The sequence below is a fragment of the Petaurus breviceps genome, unplaced genomic scaffold, assembly GCF_028583685.1.
Source record: "Petaurus breviceps papuanus isolate PSGF00001 unplaced genomic scaffold, PetGlider_PUasm1.0 208, whole genome shotgun sequence".
Lineage (NCBI taxonomy): Eukaryota > Metazoa > Chordata > Mammalia > Diprotodontia > Petauridae > Petaurus > Petaurus breviceps.
In genome coordinates this window covers 13,737,290-13,759,511 of record NW_027185852.1, presented here as the reverse complement: position 1 = coordinate 13,759,511, position 22,222 = coordinate 13,737,290, and the positions used below count along the sequence as shown (strand labels likewise).

At 44.1% G+C, this 22,222-nt stretch overlaps 1 protein-coding gene and 1 long non-coding RNA gene across 2 annotated transcripts in view; one reads left to right on the top strand and one right to left on the bottom strand.

Moving 5' to 3' along the window:
* Positions 1-4,699: 4,699 nt before the first annotated feature.
* On the bottom strand, positions 4,700-10,351 carry LOC138165281 (uncharacterized). The gene is made up of 2 exons (XR_011169326.1): positions 8,561-10,351; positions 4,700-6,384 (listed from the first exon to the last, which is right to left on the bottom strand). It is a non-coding gene; the product is annotated as an uncharacterized lncRNA (long non-coding RNA).
* The window catches only part of LOC138165280 (inaD-like protein), a 340,313-nt gene continuing 325,827 nt past the window's right edge, over positions 7,737-22,222 (top strand). The window contains exons 1-3 of the mRNA XM_069093439.1: positions 7,737-7,907; positions 21,002-21,056; positions 21,159-21,325. Of these exons, the coding sequence (XP_068949540.1) occupies positions 21,035-21,056; positions 21,159-21,325 (189 nt within the window). The 5' untranslated portion in view covers positions 7,737-7,907; positions 21,002-21,034. The remainder of the gene's footprint in view (positions 7,908-21,001; positions 21,057-21,158; positions 21,326-22,222) is intronic.

The window sequence follows — 22,222 nt, the reverse complement described above, 5'->3', positions numbered from 1 at the left end:
TTACATTCTACTAGAGCTAGGTCATTCAACCTACATACAGCTAGGTATATAAAAATACAAACGAGGTGGCTAGGTGGCACAGTGAATAGAGCACCAGCCCTGGAGTCAGGAGGACCCTGAGTTCAAATCTGGCCTCAGACACAACACAAAAACTAGCTGTGTGACCTTGGGCAAGTACTTAACTCCAATTGCCCTACCCTCCCCCTTCCAAAAAAAGAGCAAAAAATAAATGAAAATATAAGCAAAATATAGACAAAGTAATCTTTTTTTTTTTTTTTGGTTGGGAGAAAAGAGTATTTATAACCATGGAGATCAAGAAAGACTTCCCTTTAACCAGGCATGCATTTTAATTATACATACCAGTCCTTTTGTCTTTTCTTTTGTGATTAAGAAAGACAAAGATTCTTTGTAGCCTTATAAGATCCTGAGACTCTCCCCAAACCACGTCACAGCCTGTCATCCAACATCAGTTCACACTAAAGCCTACATGTTGATTATTCCCAAATCCAAATTTATAGTCAAATGCTCTCACTGAGCTCTAGTCCTTTCCATTTAGGTATTTCATGGTCACTGTCAAATTACTTTGATATATTAATAGATCTGGTATCTCCCGAATAAGTGTATTACCTCCAGAGGTGCTGATCACAACTCATTTGTACCTTCTCATGCCATGGAACATCGTTATACATCCTCCAAAAATCTCCTACCAGGACTCATGTCCACCTTCTTTCTGGGTCTTCTAAGCCTATAAACTTGTTTTAATTTTTATTTTTTAATTTGGTAATTATATTTTACTAAAATCAGATTCTTTCATAATCCTAGGTTACATGTTTACAAATATCGTTCTGAGAAGGGATCCATAGCCTTCACCACATTGACCACCCAAGGGCACTAGGAAACAACAAAAGAACCCTAGAAATAGATCTCTTGACAATGAATGGGTGCCAAAGGAGCACACAGGTTTCCCACAGGATATCTGTCCCTCTCAACATATGCTTGGACCCAGTCCTATTTGGCTCATATGTTTCCTTGATAGTATCCTTTATGCCACTTCTCTGGTGGAATTTTTTTTTATTGGAAATAGACTGATACAACAGACTGATAGGTGAAAAGCTCAAGGTGAAGAATGAGACATGGCCAATGCGAAATTTGTTTGATTATACTCATCTATAGGCAATTAGGTAATGCAGTGAATCAAGTGTTGGACATAGAGACACGAAGACCATATTTCATATCAGGAAATGCTACAAATCAGGGCTTGATTTATAATTTTTTTGCTTGTCTAGATTTAAGAAAGTGATAGAGAAAATGTTAATAATAATCCAGATTAAACTTTTAGGAGAGCTGGTTGTTAAATATTTACTAGCATATCATGGAGTGTAACCATCAATCAGGGAATGACTGAACCAGTTGTAGAAGATAAATAAAGTGAAATTTTGTAGTAGCCTTAGAAAGGATGATTATAATGGATTTAGAGGAAACTAGGAAGATTTCTGTGAACTGATGCGGAATGAAGACAGCAGAAGTAGGAGAATCATTCATACAGTAACAACAATAATAGTGTGGGCTCCAAAAGTATCAGAACTCTGACCAAAGCAATGACTACTCATGACTTTAAAGGAGTGATAATGAGCTATCCCTCCCATGTGTTGGCAAGAAATGATGGACTAGAGCTTCAGAATAATTCTCAGACATGGTCCTCCTGGTGCCAATCTGACTTCCTTGCCTATGTATTTTCTAAAAAGGAAAAGCTTCTCCTTGATTGAGGGGGCAAGGGGGGATGAGTTATTGGGTAGTGCTAGATGTAAAGAAAAGAATATCAAGGAAACTTTTTTAAAATGCACAGAAAAAGAGAAGAAAAGAAGGGGATACAAATAAAGTGTCACACCTTGAACCACTCACTTGGCAATCATCACTCACTCCCTTAAAGCAGACCTGCTTCTGCACATTTTATCTTCTCTGATACTGGAAGCCTAGCTTTGTAGACCAGAATCCAAAGATAGAAAGACCTGCTTGACACTTATCTTTGATACTGACTCACAAGGTGGCCATGGCCACCTCACCTCCCAGAGCCTCAGTTTCTTTATCTGTAAAATCAGAATAATACTCTGACAAGGTTGTGATCTTGCATGAGGGCCAAATGAGAGCATGTGAAAATTGCTTTGCAAACTTTAAAGCACTAATTATCAATGATTAAGATGACTACTCCACTAAACTCCTTGGGGTGAAGAACTATGTTTTATATTTTTTCCCACCCTACCCTACCCAGCTCCTATCCCCTTCCAACTTCCAAACCGTGTGGAACATATTTTCTCTTGGTCTGGCTCTGTACCTTCATCAGTGTAGAGAACTTCCAGGGCGGAAACTCCATCCACAGACATAGATCAACACCTTTTCCATAACTTACAGTCTCAGGTTATTGTCTAGGAACTTAATATTGCCCAATATTTGACTAGAATGTATCAAGTGAGACACCATATATACAATGCACTACAAACTTTAACGCCCTATATACAGATCAGCAATTATGATTATGATTATAATGATGCATGGCAGGCTACCTCTCTACACGGGGCATTCCAAAAATTTTAGTGCGGTTTGCAATTTACTAAGGCTTTTGGAAAACCCTGTGAATCTTATACATAATATAGCTTAAGAGACATTAGATGACTCATTGTGGAATCAATGAAATAATTGATTTTGTCTCTGTTTGAGGTGTGGTAATGGTGATGGAGAAGTATTAGAATCTCTGCCAGAATCCTAGAATTGATTATGATATGAAAAAAAAGAATCAGTAACATTGTGAGTTTTTGTACACAATCCCTTGATGTGAAATTATGTTGCTAAAGGAACAAAATTAAGAGATCAAACATTAGGTCAATGATTTGAACCTTTGAAGACAGTTAATCTAACCCCCTTCTTTTATAGGGGGATAAACTGAGGTCCAGAGGAGGAGAAGAGACTCACAGGAGGTAAATGGAAGGGTCAGGTTATGAACCCAGATCTCCAGAATTCTCAGTCCTGTTTTGTTTCTGCTATACCATGCTTTGGGATATTGACTCAGTCAAATGAAAAGAAAGAATCTGAGAACCTAAAATTGTAATATTTTTAGTCTTTGTGTTGGCACTGGTCTGAGTGTTTTATGTCAAATGAGATATAAGGCATTGCGTGAAGATTAAAGGGCTCCATTGTGCAATGGGGACATAATCTCCTTCCCAAGACATGTTAATGAGAAGTGGAGAAACAAAGGTTAAGAATGTGCAGGTCCTTCCCTACCTTGAAGGAGACTTCCCCAGGGAAGAAGCCAGGGGCCCCAAGGGGACCCCGGAGCATTGTTGAGGCACTAGATGACTCCATTTTAACACCCTGAGTCAGAATGGCTGGTGACCATTCCCTTCACAGCTACAAGCAGAGGATACTGATTCCAGGAGAGAGGGAGCAGCCAGGTGCCCTAAGAGAAGACTGGGCTAAAAGGGCCCAGCACAGGGCTTGTGTGTGTGACCCCCAGCTCCCAAGCTGCAGCTCCTTTGATTTGTTTCATTCTTTTCTGGCTCATTTCCTAATGAAGCCCAGGCCATTTTTCCTATATGATCTCACTTCCTGTTTCGCTTCTAACTGGTAGGAGGAGGTGGGGGGGGGAGGTGCAGTAAAGACATTCATCCCCACTAAGTGACAGTCATTGCAGCTGGCATTTGAGTGTCTTTTCCCTTTTATGGCTCATTTTTCTTATGATGTACATGAAACTGCTGTTAAACTATATGGCCATTTACCATGAATCTGTCGATGAGTATCCTGTTCAAGACTGAGAGAGAGGAAGTTAACCCAAAGGGAGAATAGATTTTTTTCTCCAGGAAACTGGGGTGGAGGCATAACGAGCCAATCAGAGTGTCTGAAATTATGGTTATAGTCAGATGGATTATCACCTCAACTGCTTTAGAAACGACAACTCAGATGGAGAGACTCAGCAAAGAAACGAGCCCATAAATAGAGGGGCTGAGCAGGAGCGTGGCTTGGGCATGGCTGAAGCCGGCCAGCTCTCCTTGTCTGGTGTTAGAAGACCTTGGCACCACTCAGCTATGACTGCCCCACCAGTCCCTCAATCTAGTGATGGAATAAATGAGGAGGCTAGGCGATTGAGTGCTGGGCTTGAACCTGGTTTTGAACTGCCTCAGACACTTATTAGCTAGGGGACTCTGAGCTATAGCAATGTTAACTCTTGTGACTTTTATTATCTGGAGTCAGAGGATTTGGGTTTCAACCTGTACAACACTAGGAAATCTATTTCCCTTCTTTGGGCCTCAGTTTCCTCATCTGTAAAATAAGGAGGTTGAATCAGAAGGCCTCTAAAGTCTAAACCACCTAGGTCTAAATGTATTTTCCTACAAATTCAACTATTGTTACATTGGGAGAAATGAGAAACATGAGGGAGAAACTGAGTCATAGGAAAGGTCCAAGGAACAATGAAGCCTGCTCCTAGCTGAGAGGGGAAGGAGAAGGAGACACATGTTTCTGGGCATGGTCAATACGGGGGTTTGTTGTGCTTCACTGTGCATGTTTGTTACAGGGATTTTTGCTGTTGTTTTTTGTGAGGAGGGGAATGGAAATAAATGTTTGTTCGTTAAAAAAAATTAGAAAAGGACATGTAACAGGAAAAAGCTAACAAAAGGGAGAGCTACGCAGGAGGAGACTCAATTAAAAGTCATGTTTGACCAAGTCCATTCATTTATTCATTCAATAAACATTTATGGCTGCTGTGTTCCAGGAATTGGGTTAGCTACTGGGGATACAAAAAACGGTCTCTGTCTTTCAAAGGCTTTTGTTCTACGGAGGGAAATAACACATAAGCAGATAAATAAATATAAAGTTAACATGGGGGTAGGAGAGCAGTAATAGCTGTGAGGAATCAGGACAGACATCGTCAAACGGTCAGTAAACATTTATTAGCCGTCTACTGTGTCCCAGGCATTTTATTGTGCCAGGCAGCTGGGTGGTACAGTGGACAGAGCCCCGGGCCTGGAGACAAGAAGACCTGAGTTCAAATCTGACATCAGATATTTCCTTGCTGGGTGACCCTGGGCAAGTCACTTCATCCTGTTTGCCTCATTTTCTTCATCTGGAAAATGAGCTGGAGAATGAAATGGCAAACCACTCCAGTGTCTCTGTCAAGAAAACCCCAAACGGGGTCATGAAGAGTTGATCAGGACTGAACAACAATGCTTGTGCCAGGTACCTTGCTGAGCCATGCAGGTGTCTCCTGTAGAAAGTGGTGCTTGAGCTGAGCCTTCAAGGGAGCTTCGGAATCATGAGGCGGGGGGCGGGGAAAGGAGGCCATTCCAGGTCTGGGCATCATGGGTGCAAAGGCATGGAGACAGGAGGGGAAGCTCCTGAATGCCGCTGGCAGACACATGTGGTCGTGGCTACCGAGACGGGGAAAAATGGCCAATGCAAAGATTTACCCAGGAGATGGCAGTGAAAAAGTGTCCTTTAAGGTAGAAGGTTGACTAGTTTGTTGTATTCTGAAATCACTGAAGGCAAAACAACAAATTTTAAGATTTAAAGTGAGAAAAAAAAGATGGGAATATGAGGCTTCTTTACTGCTTGGCACTAGTGTGATCAATTCCACTGGATTTCAATCGGTTTTCAAGGCAATTTCTGTTTTCCTGCCGTCACCACTGGCACCCAGGCACCCATAGTGTCCCTCCCACCCTTGATGACGTTCTCATCTGCCCTTTATCTGTTTGCATCTTTGCTCCCTTAATTCCCTAAAGCACAATGGATTTCAAATCCGAGAATCTGGGTCCAAATCCCAGCTCTGCTACTTAGAACCTGTGTGACTTTGGGCAGTTTCTGTGACTTCTCTGAGCCTCAGTTCCTTCATTATAAATATTATAAATTATAAAATGAGAGGGTGGCCCCTGGGATCTCTTTTAGCTTGGAAGCTATGGTCCTAATCTACTTGCACTGCAGGACGGGCAATCTGTCTCCCTTGTCTGGGTCATCTTTTCCTCATGTGGTAAAAGAAGGCTTGCACTAGATCATTTTCCAGCTCTCAATCCTGTGATCTGTGCTTCTGTCCCATTCCAGCATTCTTCCCTCCTTCTAGAGAGGCTGGCGATCCATCAGTCTGTCTGCTTCTTTCCTCTTCCTGGTAGGGCCATCTGCCTTGCTTCTCAGCCACTAGGCCATCTGTCTCTTCTTCTGTTTGTCTGACTGTCTCTTCCCATACCCCCCATCTTTCCAGGTTTTCGTCTACTTCAGTCTGTTTCCCAAAAAAGGGAGACTGTGTTTAGAGGAGGGGAAGGCACTTAAGTGTTAGGCCTGGGATCAGAATGAGTTTCTTCCATTTCCTAATACGCTGGGTAGCCTTCTCTGAGCCTCAGTTTCCTGATTTGAAGAACAAGTGGGTTCATCAAATGTTAGTGCTGAAGAAGATCAGAAGTTACCTAGTCCAGCTTCCTCATTTTACAGAGAAATAAGATCATTAGATGACCCTTAAGGCCCTCACGGGTCCTTCTCTTTCAGTCTCTCTCCAAGGTTCCTTCCTCTTTACTACCAACAGGAAGGGGTATATAGTTAATTGAGGTTAAACTCCTTCCCAAACCCCAAATTCCTCTGTCCTGGAGGCCAGGGTTAACTCATTTAGACTTTTTCTCCTTCCCCCTTTCCTCCTCCCTTCTTTCTCTTTCTTCTCTCTCCTTTTCTAACCCCAATTTAGGGAGGGAGCTATTTTTCCAGTATCATTCACATAGCTCCATTCCTTTCCTATTTTTCTCCCTTCCAAGTCTCCTGATTCCTGCCATCTTTTTCCTGGCCCCTTCCTTGCTTCTCTCTCCTTCAACCCCTCTTTCCAATATTCAATGCAATAAACCTTTATTGAGCACCTACTAGGTGAAAGTTGTTAGGAGTATAGAGACAAAAATAAAGTAATAAAGAAAAAGAAGTTGTTAGAAGTAGAAAAGCAAAATAAACAGGAAACAGTCCAGATCTCTTGGGACTTTCATTCTGCTTGATCAAAGGGAAAGCTAGAAGATACCTTCCAGCCAAGCCTGGAGTCAGAAGGCCCTGAGTTCAAATTCAGTCTCAGACCACTTCCTAGCCATATGACCTTGGGCAAATCATCTAACCTCTGTTTGCCTCAGTTTCTTCATCTCTAAAATGGGGATAGTTAAGAGCACCCACCTCTCAGGGTTGTGAGGGTCGCATGAGATAATATTTGTAAGGCACATAGTAGGCACTATAAAAATGCTTATTCCCTTTCCCTCCTTCCCCCCTTCATAAAGAATTATAGCTAGCTTTTACATAGATCAACTGGGATAGTGTATGCACTGTTCTTTGCAAACCTTGAAGCTCTTTATATTGGCTGTTGTGTCCTGTTTGAACTGTGTGACCCCATTTGGGTTTTTTTTTGGGCAAAGATTCTGGGGTGTTTGCCGCTTCCTTCTCCAGCTCATTTTCCAGAAGAGGAAACGGAGGCAAACAGGGTGAAGTGACTCGCTCAGGGTCACACAGCTAGAGAGTATCTGAGTTCGCATTTGAACTCAGGTCTTCCTACCTCCAGGCCCAATTCTCTATCCACGGGGCCACTTAAATACAGAAGGTGCGCTTTGATGCACCCCCTCCCCTGCCCTTTCTCTTCCTCCCCTCCTCCTCTCTGCACCCCGGTTCCAGTCTCTCCCCGAGCTGGCCCCGGGCTGGGCCCCGCCTCCTCTGCTGGGTCCCGCCCCCAGGCCCTGGTTGGGGAGGGGGTCGGGAGGGCAGGGCCTGCCAGGTGAGTGCGCTCCGCCCCCAGCCTCGCTCTCACTTCCGCCCAGGTGAGGCTGGGGGGCGCTCCTGAGTCCTGGAGCCCCACCTCTCCGGGTCCCTGAGCCTGCGCCCGCCTCCCGCACCCTCTCTTCGGGACCCAGCAGGTAAAGAAAGGCTGGGGTTGAGGGGTGGGGTTCCTGCCCCTCGGATCGCTCTCCGCCCCTCCCCGGTGGCCGGGCCTCCCCTGGCTCGTGCAGGGCCCCCCGACTCCCGGTTCCCGGTACCCAGCCCCTTTAAAGCCCTACGTCAGCACCGGCCCACCTCGCCCGCCCCCCACTCCTCCCTCTGCTGCCTGCTTTGGGGGGCCCGAGGAGGGGCCTCGAGCGGCCGATCGCAGCCGAGCTCCTATTCGATGCAGGCCAGGAAGTCGAAGGGAGAAGGAGCTGGAGCATTCCCGGCCCGGGGAAGGAAGGAAGGAAGGAAGGGAGGGGAAGAGGGAGGGAGAGAGAGACGGAAGGAAGGAGGAGGAGTTCAGAGCCCCTTTTTTATCTGCCCTGGAGTCTGTGGGTAACACAGGCATCTGCCCGGCTGGGAAGCCTTAGGGGGTCCTCAGCTGGGAAGAATCTTGGAGGTCGTTTAGATCAAGCCCTTTATTGTACAGACGAGGAAACTGAGACCCAGACAGGGCAAGGGGCTTGGAGGGGCCCGTTTTCATCTCCACCTGTGGGGACCTTGGAGACCTCAGATGAACCCCTTCTCACTTTGGTTTCTCCCTGGGGAAAGAGATTCCAGTGTCCCTGCTCACCGGAGGGCTTACCCGCTTTTAGGGAGCGTCTGGATCCATACTTTGCACATGGCTCATCATCACTGACCACAAGCATTTGCTGAGCCCCTACTCTGCCTTTGCTAGTGAAAGGAGAGACTTGGACTTTGTTCTGGAATTCAGTTAATGTTCAGAGGAAGGAGAGGGAAAAGGAGGAGTCAATCCCTGCCTGGTGTAGGGAAGTTGATGGCAAGAGTCATCAAAGTCAGCCTGAAGGAACCTTAGGGATGATCTAAGGACAGAGAGCTCAGGGCCTGGAGTCTGGAAGACCCGAGTTCAAATTGGGCCACAAAACACTAGCTGTGTGGCCCTGAGCAAGTCACTTAACCTCTGTTTACCAGTTTCCACATGTGTAAAATGTGGATGGCAATTGCACCTGCCTCTCTCTCCAGCATTGTTGTGAGGCTCAAATGAGATAATTCTGAAGTGGGTAGTACAGTGCCCGGCACAAAGTAAGTTCTATAGAAGTGTTAGCTTATTGTTATGATCTGGTCTAATTGCCTCCATTTACAAGGAAGTCAATTCCACAAGCATTTATTGCTTTCTGTGGACAAGGAGCTGTGGAGCAAAGTAGCTTTGTATACACTAGGTGTCAAATGAGTGCTAGGGTTAATAAGTGGTACAGGAGTAAGGAGGCACATCTCTATAGGTCATGCCTGCTCTGGTGCAGTGGCAAGTGTTTTGGCCCAGGAGTCTGAGGGACTGAGTTCAAATTTTCCCGCTGAGACTTTCTACCATTGTGACCTTGGTGAAGCCTCTCAGGGCCTCCATTTCCCCTCTTGTCCAGTGGGGGGAGGGTAGATTAAATGGCGTCTGATGTCCCTTCAAACCTCTGGTTTTTCTTTCAGGCCCTGGAAAAAGGGCCGGGTTGTGACTCAGTGGACCTGAGTTGGGAAATTGTGCTACATGTCCTCCAGGGCCCCTTTTGGCTCTCCATCTGTGATCTTCGCTGTGGAGACTTGTCTTTCCATCCCAGAAGTTCCTAAAATATCTCCTTTGCTTTCCCACTGCTGTTTGATACTTATCTAAACACATAGACCCTGTTTCTCCAACCACCCCTATCCCCTGGTCCCCAGAACGCAGGCTTCCTGAGGACTGGTCTATGCCACTGCTGTTTCTTTATCATCTTTCATATACAAACAAAATTGTTGACCTCTGTCTACTTGCTTGAGTATGTGCAGGGTACCCACTTGATCCCTACCATATATCTGGGAAGTGGGTACTTTTACTGATGAAGAGACTGAGGCTTATTAAACTACTTGATTTGGGTCACATCACTACTAACTGTCTGAAGCTGGATTTGAATCTGTGCCTTTTTTTTTTTTACTCCAGGCCCATTTTACCTGCTGCCTGCCTATCTGCCTCTCGAAATGGGCATCTAGTGACTATCTGCAAAGTTGAATTTAGGGAGTGCTCCCAGGGGTCATAAGATCCAGATTTAAAGTTGGAAGGGACCTCATAGCCCAAGTAGTCCAAAGAACCCATTTTACAGATGATGAAACTGAGGCCCCGAAGGATTAAATGATATTCCTAGGGTCACAGGAATAATGGGCAGACCTAGAGCCAAAACATAAAGCTTGTTATTCCAAATTCTCCCAGTAGGAACTGATTGGACTTGCCTCGGACATGTCTAGCATCCCCATATTGTCTTCAGTGTCTTTCAGGTTCTCTGTCTCATCTTATCTCTTTCCTGCCTCCTATTGGGAGGAGTTGCCGAAGATTGGGAAAGATTGAGCCAGACCCCACACCCAGACTTTTCTTATTCTGTGCCTGTGAACCACTGTTAGGGAGATCTTTGTCCTTGGGGAATACCTGTCTCCTTTGTTGCCAGATAAATCCAGTTAGATTTCCTTGGCTGGGTGGGTGGAAGATTGGGTGGTATTAAAATCCTAGGGTTAGAACTGAGGTCTTGAAGCCAAACCTGCCCATTTTACAAAAGAGGTCCAGAGAGGCCTCCATCTTATGTGTTAGCAACTCAGATGAAATGTTAAGGCAGAGGATTCTGAGAATTAGTTAACGAAGAGACAGCTTGGTGCCCTGCCCAAGGCACTGACTCTGGAGTCCAGAGGACCCCCTCTAGTATTTGTCCCCTTTGTAGCAATGGGCAAGTCACTTGAACCTTTGGCCTCAGTGTTCCTCCTTTGTCCAATTAGGGAGTTGGATGAGAGGGTCTCCAAGGACCTTCTGACTCTAGATAGAGGATCTCCTGATAATCCCAAGTGAGACCTATGGGGTCAGGGCAGTTCCCTGATTTAGAATTCAACAGATAATAAACATTTATCAAGTGCCTCCTATGCACCAGGCACCTATTATGAACCTATGCCTTCTGGAATTAGGAGAAATTGGTGCATGTCTCAGTAGGAAGAGACTTGTAGTCATCTCGTAGAGCCCGAACCTGACCAAGAAGTCCAACAGCAAATGGTCATCCAGCCTTGAAGACCTCCAGTAAGGAGAAAGAGCCCCTGCTAGCTTGGTGGTACGGTAGATGGCTAGTGAGACTGAAAATCAAGAAGCCTTGAGTTCAAATACTGCCTCAGACTCCTATTAGTGGAGTAGCTCTGGGCAAATCACTTCATCATATTTCTCAGCCTCTTTATCTGTTAAATGAGGATTACCATTACCTACCTACATCACCAGGTATGAAATAACATGTGCAGTGCTTTGCTGACCTTAAATTAAAGCGCTAGGTAAATGCTCATTGTTGTTGTGGCCTTCTTGGAAGCCCATTCCATTTTAGGATCATCCTGATTTTCCTTCAGTCTTGCCCCTCCCTGCAGAATCTCAGACTGGGCAGGGTACCCAGAGGCTGGCTTGTCCAGGCTGTCCCTGGGCACAGATTATCTTGGTGATACTACAATTCAATTCAGATCAGCAAACATTTCTGCTATCATTTGATTTAAATTGACTATTTCTGAATATATTCCCCGCTGCTCACTAGCCAACCCATTCTTGCAACAAAAAGTTTTGATAAAAGTTACATTAAAGTAATTTCAGCAAAAACAAACCAACACATCATGGAGGCTGTGATTCAACAGACCTTTGTGATTTTGCTAGTACCATGACAAAAACAGTTCCTGCCCTTAAAGGACCTTAAATGCTGTGTCTGGCAACATAACTTCCACACAAATGATATGATAAAAGTGAAGAAAGCATTAATAACTGGGGGGATGAGCAAAGGCTGCACCAAGGGGATGGACTCCATAAACTGGGAGCTCCTTGAGAACTGGGACCATTTTGTGCCTTTATTTATCCCTAGTCCTTAGCACAGTGCCTAGCACCTGGTGGGTGTTTAATGAATGGTAGTTGATTGACTGACTGGCCTTGGGCTGAGCTTTGACATGAAGGAAGATAAACAGAGCTGACCAAGTCTGCCTTACCAACTCCTTAGCCTTTTAATGAAGGCCTTCCACAATCTGATTCTTTAAAAAAATATATATTATTTTGTTAAGTATTTCCAGAGTATAGATAAAAAACTTTTTAAACAATTATTAAAAAAATTTTTTGAGTTACAAACTCTCTTCCTCCAACCCTTGCCCCTTCCTTGAGAAGGCAAACAATTTGATATAGATTATTCATGTGAAGTCATGCAAAACATATTTCCATATTAGACATGTGGCAAAAGAAAACATTCACAAAAAAATAAAATAAGTTTTTAAAAGTTTAGAAAAGTGTGCTTCCATCTGCATTTAGAGTTGATCAATTCTCTCCCTGGAAATAGACAGCATTTTTTATCATGGGTCCTTTGGAATTGTCTTGATCAGAGTAACTAAGTCTTTCATGGTTGATCATCCTTAACAATATTGCTGTTACTCTCTACATTGTTCTCTTAGTTCTGCTCACTTCACTTTGCATCAGTTCATATAAGTCTTTTCAGGTTTCTCTGAGAGCATCCTGCTCATCTTTCCTTACAGCACAGTAGTATTCCGTCATAATCATATGCAACAACTTGTTTGGCCATTCCCCAGTTGATGGACATCACCTCAATTTCCAATTCTTTGCCACCACAAAAAGAGCTGCTATAAATATTTTGCACAAAAAGATCCTTTTCTCTTTTCTTTGATCTCTTTGGGATACAGGCCTAGTAGTGGTATTATTGCTGGGTCATCTTCCTTAATGTTTTAAAATTTTATTTCCTTGATATTTTTTATCTTTTGTTAAAATTTTTTCCTAGCTCTATAAAAGAAATCTTTGGTAGTTTGATTGGTGTGGCACTGAAGAAGTAAATTAACTTAGGCAGAATAATCATTTTTATCATATTGGCTTAGCCTACCCATGAGCAAATAAAATTTCTCTAGTTGTTTGGATCAGTCTTTATTTGTGTGAAAAGTGTTTTGTAATTGTATTCCTATAATCCCTGAGTTTGTCTTGGCAGGTAGGTGGACTCTCAAGTATTTTATATTATCTGTAATTATTTTATCTCTTCCTGTTGGGTTTTGTTGGTAGTATGTAGAAATACTGATGATTTGTGTATATGTATTTATGTATTTTATATCCTGCAGCTTTTCGGTTGTTAATTGTTTCCACTAGAGTTTTTTAGTTGCTTCTCTAGGATTCTCTAAGTATACCTTCACACATCTGCAGAGTGACAATTTTGTTTCCTCATTGCCTATTTGTATTTCTTCAGTTTCTTTTTCTTGTGTTATTGCTATAGCTAGCATTTCTAGTGCAACATTGAATAATAATGGTAATAGTGGACATCCTTCCTTCATTCCTGATCTTATTGGGAAGGCTTCAAGTTTATCCCCATTCCAGATAGTATTTGCTCTTTGTTTTTGATAGATACTACTACTTATTTTAAGAAGGGTTCTATTGATCCCCATGCTTTCTAGTGTTTTTAATAGGAGAAAGTGTAGTATTTCATTAGAAGCTTTTTCTGCATATATTGATATTGTATGATTTTGTTTTTGTTATTTGATATGGTCAATTATGCTGATAGTTTTCCTAATATTGAACCAGCCCTGCTTTCCTGGTATAAATCCCACCTGGTCATAGTGTCTGATCTTTGTGATATATTGCTATAATCTCCTTGCCAGTATTTTATTTAAAATTTTTGCAATGATATTCATTAAGGAAAGTGGTCTATAGTTTTCTTTGTCTGTTTTCACTCTACCTGGTTTGGGTATCAGCACCATATTTGTCTTGTAAAAGGAATTTGGTAGGACTCTGGCTATTTTTTCCCTAATTGTTAATATAGTATTGCCATTAATTGTTCTTTAAATGTTTGATAGAATTAACTTGTGAATCCATCTGGTCCTGGTACTTTTTTCTTGGGAGCTTCTTGATGGTTTGTTCCATTCCTTTTTCCAACCCTTTGTAGGGTTATTTAAGGATTCCATTTCCTCTACTGTTAATCTGGGCAGTTTCATAGTCTGATTGTAGTTTAATTCTGAGGCAGCCAAGTGGGCAGTGGATGGAGCACTGGCCCTGGGCTCTGGGAAACCTGTATTCAGATCTAGCCTCAGGCACCTGTTTGCCATTTGATCCTAGGCAAGTTACTTAACAAGGTAGGTTTGCCTTAGTTTCCTTAACTGTAAAATGAAGATGTTCAGCACCTTCCTCCCAGGGTCGATGTGAGGATCAAATGATAAGGTATTTATGAGGTGGCACAGTGTTTGGCACACTGTAGGCTCTATATAAATGCTTGTCCCCTTCCCCCATATTTACTTTTCCAGCCTCTCTTTACCTATGTATTCCAAGTCTTAGATAGTTGCCTGGGGGCACTGAGAGGTAAATGAGCCTCTCTAGTCAAATCTGCTGGGGTGGGTCCAAGGTGGGATTGGGGCAGCTAGGTGGTGCAGTGCACCGGGCACAGGCCCCTGAAGTCAGTAGGACCTGAGTTCAAATTTGGTCCGAGATGCTGTGTGACCCTGGGCAAGTCCTGGTCTCCAAAAGACCAAAACAAAACCTGACTCTCCAAAGCCTATGGCCAGTAGATAAGAAACATTTATTATGAGCCTACTATGTGCCAGACACTGTTCTAAGTATACACAAAACAAGGCAAAAAAACCCCTAGTCCTACTCAAGGAGCTCACAGCCTAACAGGGGTGATAACATACAAAGCACTTTGTACAAACTGAATGTAAACAGGATAAATTGGAGAGGTTCTCAGAGGGAGGACGGGGAAAGGTTTCAGCCCAAGGCAGGGTGTTAGCTTACATGCTCCTGATTTACCCCAGCCTTTCCTCATTACTACTTGTTAGGTGCCAGCTGGGCTGGCTGCTTTAATTTGTTCCCTCTCTTGTCCTATTATTAGAATTTGCTTATCCCTTCCTCCATGCCTGGAAAGTTTCCTCATTTCCGCCTACCCTTCAAAGCCCACTTGAGAGGCCACCTCCTCCAGGAAGCCTTCCCTGATCCTCCCATGGCTAACCTTGAAGAGTCACAAAACCCTTCATATATATAATCTTATCCAAGGTCTTAAGGCCACAGTTTTCAAGGTGAATGGGACTTCAGTGCCTAATCTAGTACAGCCTCTTTATTATACAGAAGATGACACCTCCAAATGTGTTCTGTCCCTCCTACAAATGATCTAGACTGGCTTCTTTTAATCACACTCTACCACACGTCATGCTGACTTCTTAGGACCATAGAGTCATGGATGTAGAGCTGGGAAGGACCCAAAGGGCTGTCGAGTTCAACCCTCTCACTTTACAGATGGGGAAACTGAGGCACAGAGAAGGGAAGAGGTCATGTCTGCACTGGGATCTGAACTCAGGTTGTTCTCACTCCCACATCCAGAACTTTGTCCCCTGCTGTGTGCCACCTCCTTGAATCCTGCACACGTTCCCTTCTTAGGGTGTGAGGCTCACTTTTTATCTTCGGATCTCCAGGGTCTCACATGGCCTTGTGGTGCTCACTGAACGTTTGAGGACTTGATGAGAATGTTGAAGAGCGCTGGACCAAGGACAGAGTGAGTCCTGTGGCATTTCCCTGGAGACTTCTCTCTGTGTGGTTCCATCTTACTTAGTTGAAAGATTTTGTTGTTGTCAGTTGTGTCCAAATCTCTGTGACCCCATTTGGGGTTTTCTTGGCAGAGACCTGGAGGGGTTTGCCATTTCCTTCTCCAGCTCATTTAACAGGTGAGGAAACTGAGGCAAACAAGGCTAAGTGACTTGCCCAGGGTCACACAGTTAGGAAGTGTTTGAGGCTGGATTTGAATTCAGGTCTTCCTGACTCTGCTTGGCAGTCTGTCCACTGTACCACCTAGCCGCCCTAGTGAAAGATGTTTCACTGTAATTCTCTAGTCCTTTAAGTTTCATTTCATGCCTTATGAAAATGAGGTATGTTATATCTGACCCTAATTCTGACTAATCCCAGTTCCAAGATGACGTTCTAGATCCCGAGAGACTCAGTGAGAAATTCCCCAGGTCCTGTGTGGCAGGGAGTTCCAAAGCCGGTTGATTCCTGCTAGCAGATGCCATGTTGGGCATTCTTGGAGCCTCTGATGAGGGAAATAGAGTTTGAGGCAAGCGGTAGGAAGGGTTCTGTTCAGAGGCTGCAGAAGGTGCTAAGGCTGTCTCTTTCTAGTCAGAATCATCTTTCTAGATCCCAAACACCCAAAGGTTCCTGAATTTTTCTAGGATCTTCTGTGCTCCTGTTTTTACCATTTTATCTTGGCATTTAAACATTTGGAACTCTTGTCTTTCTTCTGTTCTTCTATGGAGCCAACTTTACAAGACTGTAATGATGAAAAGGACCTCCTAAGGCTTGGATTTTTGTTTCTTTTATTGTGTATTTCCCAGCTCACCGAGGCCAGTGGGTTCCACAGTGAGCTCTCTTTCAGCACTTGGTCACCATGTATTGATTGCTATGGCCTTACAGGCCTTCTGTTAGCCACCCACAGGCATTTATTAAGTGCTTACTGTATGACAGGCACCGTGCTAAGGTCTGGGGATACAGTGACTGGACAAGAAGTAGAATGGGTTTCTGTAGCAGCAAGCACCCCAAGCGCATCCTCAGGGTTTGCTGCCCATACAGGTTCTTGGATCTGCTTTGTTAAAGGAAAGCAACTCAAAATGGGTTAACAAGCTTACTTTAATCAGTCAGACATATATCGTTTACCTTGTTCAGGGGAAAAAGGTCAGCACCCCAAACTTCAAAATATACAGACAGAATTATCAAGACATTAACAGATCAAGTAGACAGCTTTCCAAACTGTCCAACCATTACATCCATACCCAGTCAACATCTGGGTTTCCACATCTGGGTTTTTCAAAGCCGGGGGACTCTCAACAAAGGCTTCCCAGAATTCAGATCAAATCACAGAACACTTCTCAAAGTCCCAAAACAAAGCTACACATCAGGGCTTATATAGCCTTCTCCTGGCTCAGAGAATGTAACAACCTTATTGACTCACTGGCCAATCAAGAAGTATCTACTGAAAAACAAGCCTCCCACCCCAGGCTTCAGGTGCACATTAGCCTAGGGGCAGGGAAGATCTTTAAATTTGCATTTCCATTACATTCAGCCCCAAGATCTTTCATGCCCATAGCATAGACAGTTTACAGTTTCCTCCCAAAGTAGAGAATTCCCAGGTCCTGGAAGTGTTCTAGAAAAGAATGGATGATTACATGTTGTAGAGGGGACTCAAAGGTTGAACTAAATGATCTCAAGCCTCTCATCTAATTCTAGAATTCTGTAAATTGAAATTTTAAATACAAATGCTAGCCTAGTAATAAGGGTATGCATTTATCTAATAATTGGAACTTTGCCGAGTTCTTCACGTATGTGTTATCTTGTTCGATCTTCACACTGACTCTGTGAGGTAGCTACTATTATTATTATTTGCTTTTTGGAGGGGGGAGGGCAGGGTAATTGGGGTTAAGTGACTTGCCCAAGGTGACAAGGCTAGTTTTTGTGTTGTGTCTGAGGTCAGATTTGAACTCGGGTTCTCCTGACTCCAGCGCTGGTGCTCCATTCACTGCGCCACCTAGCTGCACCAGGTAGCTACTATTATTATTGTCATTTTACAGGTGAGGAAACTGAGGCTAAGTGAAGGCTTTTTCAGATACTTAGCTGTGTGAGTCACATTTGCAACCTTAGTTTTCACATCTGAAAAATGGCCATTATAGTAATAGTATCTACTTTACAGGTTGTCTGAACATCAAAAGAAATTATATTAATCATAAAGAACAGATAGGGGATACAGTGAATAGGGTACTTGGCCTGGAGACAGAAAGACTCCTTCCTGAGTTCAAATCTGTCCTCAGACATGTACTAGCTGTGTGACCCTGGATAAATCACTTCACCCTGTTTGCCTCAGTTTCCTCATCTGTAAAATGAGTTGGAGAAGGAAATGGCAAACTATTCCAGTATCTTTGCCAAGAAACCCCCAAATGGGGCCATAAAGAGTTGAACATGACTGAAACAGCTCAACAATGAAAAATCACTGGTGCTGTTGTTAGGTGACTTGCCCAGAGTCACAGAGCTAGTGAGTGTCTGAAGCAGCATTTGAATCTTTCAGACATCAGGTCCAGTACTCTGTCCATTTTACTGCTTACTTTTAGTTGTGATGAGTTGACAGCCAGCTGAGAATGGGGGTGGGGCATGGGATAGACCCCCTGAGTGTGTGGATATGCCGGTGTCAGAGACTGGTTTTGTTGTTCAGTGTTTTCAGGCATGTCCAACCCTTTATGATCTCATCTGGAGTTTTCTTGACAAATATGCTGGAGTGGTTTGCCATTTCCTTCTCCATCTCATTTTACAGATGAGGAGAAACGGATGCAGACAGGGCTAAGTGACTTGCCCAGGGTCACACAGCTGGCAAGTGTCTGAGGCTGGATTTGAACTCAGGAAGAGGAGGAGTCTTCCTGATTCCAGACCCAGCACTCTACCCACTGAGCTACCAAGATGTTCCAAGAGACTGGGTAGGAAGGTGGAAAAGGATCATCGTGTAAAAGGAGGCACATTGTGCCCATTTCCTGATGTGCTTGAGCCACTCTTGGCTTTGAGATCAGAATTATCTTGAATGTTCCAAGCATGTTCTAGTTTGTTGACCCATGAAGCAGAATCATTATGTGCCTCTCCATGGAGATAGTTCCTTGTTCCTAGAGATGGCCCAGCAGTCTGGCATGAGAGGAATGTGCCCTGCTCACCTCGCAGAGAAAGCCCTGCCTGTTGGCTAGAAGGGCTGCCACAGAGTCATACTGTTGAGTACATGCCTCAGTTTCTCCCTCAGTCCCAGCACTCAGATTTGGGGAACCTACCTGAAAATGGAGAAAACATTCTGCACTTGCAGTCAAAGGGCCTGACTAAATCCTGACTGCCACTTTCAGGCCTGTTGTATATCCTCTCTGGGCCCCAGTTTATTCATTGATTAAAAGTTAGGGGGTGAGGAATAGGTGACCCCAAAGGTCTCTGGTAGTTCTAAAGCTATCACCCGATGGTTGTGGGACCCAAGCTTCATGAATGTCCCCTCAAGAGTACTCAGGAGTTCATAAAAGTTCATGAAAACTCTTGGGTCTTCTGTTTGGGTTGGACAGAGCCCCACCTGACTTTTAATTGTTTGTCCATTGACCTTAACTCTAAAGAATATGAACTCAGCCAAGTTTTTAGCCAGTGAGGCTGTAAGAACTAATAGAAAACAAAGATAGTAGTGTGCTCCTGGTTTTGGCAATAGCCCAGGGTAGCTAGGGACAGCTGGGTGGTACAGTGGTTAGAGCACCAGGCCAAGAGACAGGAAGATGTGAGTCCAAATCCAGCCTCTGATACTTACTAGCTGAGAGGGTCACTTCCTCTTTTTTTATCTCAATTTTCTCATCTGGGAAGTGGAAGCAATAATATTATCTAGCTCCCAGGACTGTTCTGAGCATCAAGTGAGATAATAAATGAGATTTTAAAAGTGCTCAGTGTAGTTTCTGGTGTTATTCTGTTAGCTATTATTATTATATTATCATTACTATTACTAAGTTTTTTGGGGGGGGGGGTTGGTATTTTGGTTCTGTTTTATTTTGAGAGTATAAGGAGTAAAAATATCTAGGCAGAGGGCTTAGTTTTTATTCCCTTTCCCCCAATTAAACTTAGCTTACAGAAATTAAAGCATGGAAAACTTTTATTCTCATGTACAAAGCATTGGGCAAGGTGGTGGGAATCTAGAGAGAAGCATCGATGGTTGGTGTATTCAAGGAGCTGATGTTCTTTGGGGATACAACAAGTATACTGGGAAGTGAAAGCTGAGTTCTTAGAGGAGACCAAAAGCAGAGATTAGAGAAGGCATCATTGAGACTGGGGTTATTTACCTGACTCTTGAAGCAAGATGCACGATGTTGAGAGGTAGAGATGAGGGGAGTGCCTTGGGAGAGGCAAATGTGCAGAGGTTGGAAATACTGAGCTCTGGGAATAGCTTGTAGTCCTGTGGCCAGACTATGGCTGTAGATGAAGGACAGTCATAGGAAACCAGTGTAGAAATGGAAAATATATGAAAGGGAGTCATGAAGTCAGACTAGGAAGGTAGATTGGAGTCAGGTTGTTGAAAGTTAGCTATTTTATCTTGGCGGGGAGAACAATAAGGAGCCATTGAAGATGACTGAGTTAGTAGAATGATATGGGTCCCCCCTTTTTTAAATTAGGGATATCAGTTTGGCAGCTTTTTAGAAAACAGATTAGAGAGGTCAGAGACTGGGATCATAGAAGCCCATTGATTGGCCAGATGTGGGGCAAGAGGGGCCTGAACTAGGGCCTTGAAGAGAAAGGGATTTTTTCCCCTGATTGGGTGCGGAGGGTGATGCAGAAGGATTGTTGGATTATTGGAAGACTGTTGGAAGCCTGATAGAATTATTTTTCAGTAGCCTCTTGGTCCAACCCTCACTTTCATTTTATAGATGAAGAAACTGAAGTTGAAGGAGAATAAGTGACTAGCTTCAGGTCACCCAGATGGTCAATATCAGTGGCAGGATTGTGCACCCTGGACAAACATAGGGGATTTCAGAAGAGACTGGTTTAGAGGGAAGAAGGATTTTTTGTTTTGAACCTGTTGCATTTGAGATGCCTATGGGGCATCTTAGTTGAGAAGGACCATAGGTAGTTGGTGTTGTGGGCTTGGAGCTAAGGAGAAAGATGTAAGTAAGTTAGAAGAATGCTGTACTTCAGCTTTCAGTTCCTCTCCACACCATTCACCAGACTGCACACATACCTACAGTGAGTGATGGAAGCATTCTCTCTCTCTCTTCCTCCCCCCACCTTCCTCCTCTTCCCCCCCCCCTTCTTCCCTCTCTCCCTCCCCTTCTCTTGACCTTCCTCCCTCCCTCTCTTTCTCCCTCTTTCCCTCTCTCTTATCTATCTGTTTCTATCACCTATCTTTATTCATCTCTGTCTCTATAATTTATCCATCTCTCTGTGTCTCTCTCTATCACCTCTCCATATCCATTTATCTGTCTTTGAATAGATACATGTATGGATAATTATATATTAAATGTATTTTTTCTCCCAAATCCATAGATTTCTCTGGTTGTTTGAAGAGAACAGTTCAAGATGCCTGAAAATCCTGCAGCAAGTATGTATACAATACTCACTTACAAAGTGATGAGTCATCAGGGAAGGGATAGAAGACCATTGACATTTAACTGGTGCTTTTATCCACCATTTTCTCCCCCAGATAAGCTGCAGATCCTGCAGGTCCTTGACCGGCTACAAATGAAATTGCATGAACGGGGTGATACCTCCCAGCACGAGAGACTCACCTTGTTTTGTGAGACACTGAAGAGCCCCCTCTTCAACCAGATCCTCACCATTCAGCGATCCATCAGGCAGCTGAAAGGACAGGTAGGCTCCAAGCCACGAGCAGGGAGGTTTACAGACTGATTTTCAGATGTGGTTTAGTGAAGAGAGGGCTGGGATCACAGAGTGGGAAGGATGAGTCATGAGCCCCATCATAGCTTTCTTCTGTTTCTGCTTGAAGAGCTGCTGGTGTGTTGGGAGCCCCTGGCCTGATGTTTTAGCCCCGACAGAGCCAGTTGTTAGGAAGTTGTCTGAGATGTCCCCAAATCCCAATTGCTTTCTCCTCTTGAATCTCATGGTGCTCACTGCTGGAGAAGTGAGTCGCGAATGCCATTGGAGGTGGAGCTAGCACCTGAGACATCTGTGTTCTTGTTCTTTGACTTTTGGGTGGGGCCGTAGGGCTGCCGGTGCCTATCTGCATCGTTCTGCAGCTTCAGAGTCAGAGCTGCCGAGAGACCAGAGGAGTGAAGGGTCACCCGGCAAACAGGGGGCAAGGGATTGACCCCCCGGCTTTGGGGCCAGATCTCTGTCTGCCGGACCACCCTGCCTCTCATGCACCACATAAATAAGTGTCTAGTGCTGCTGCCGCTCTTGTTAGCCACAGCAGATTCTAGATTTGAACCTAGGTCTTCCTGACCCTGGGGCTCGGGCTCTCAGGTGCTGCCTCTCCTGCCCATACTCCAATGTGCAAATGGATGTATGTATGTATGTCTTATCCTTTGGGGGACTGCCCCCATTGATGGTGCTTGTAGACCAGTCTTGCTTTTGACATGAATTTGACATGAAATGCCATGGCATGAAATGATATGAGATGTTGCTAGTTAGTAGATGGTGCCTGGTGCTTGTGCTGCAGTCTGTCTTTATCCTGACGGATTGTTTATTAAAGTGTCCTCGTGATGGCCACCTGTGTGACATCGGGAAAGCCACACGCCTTCCACAGCA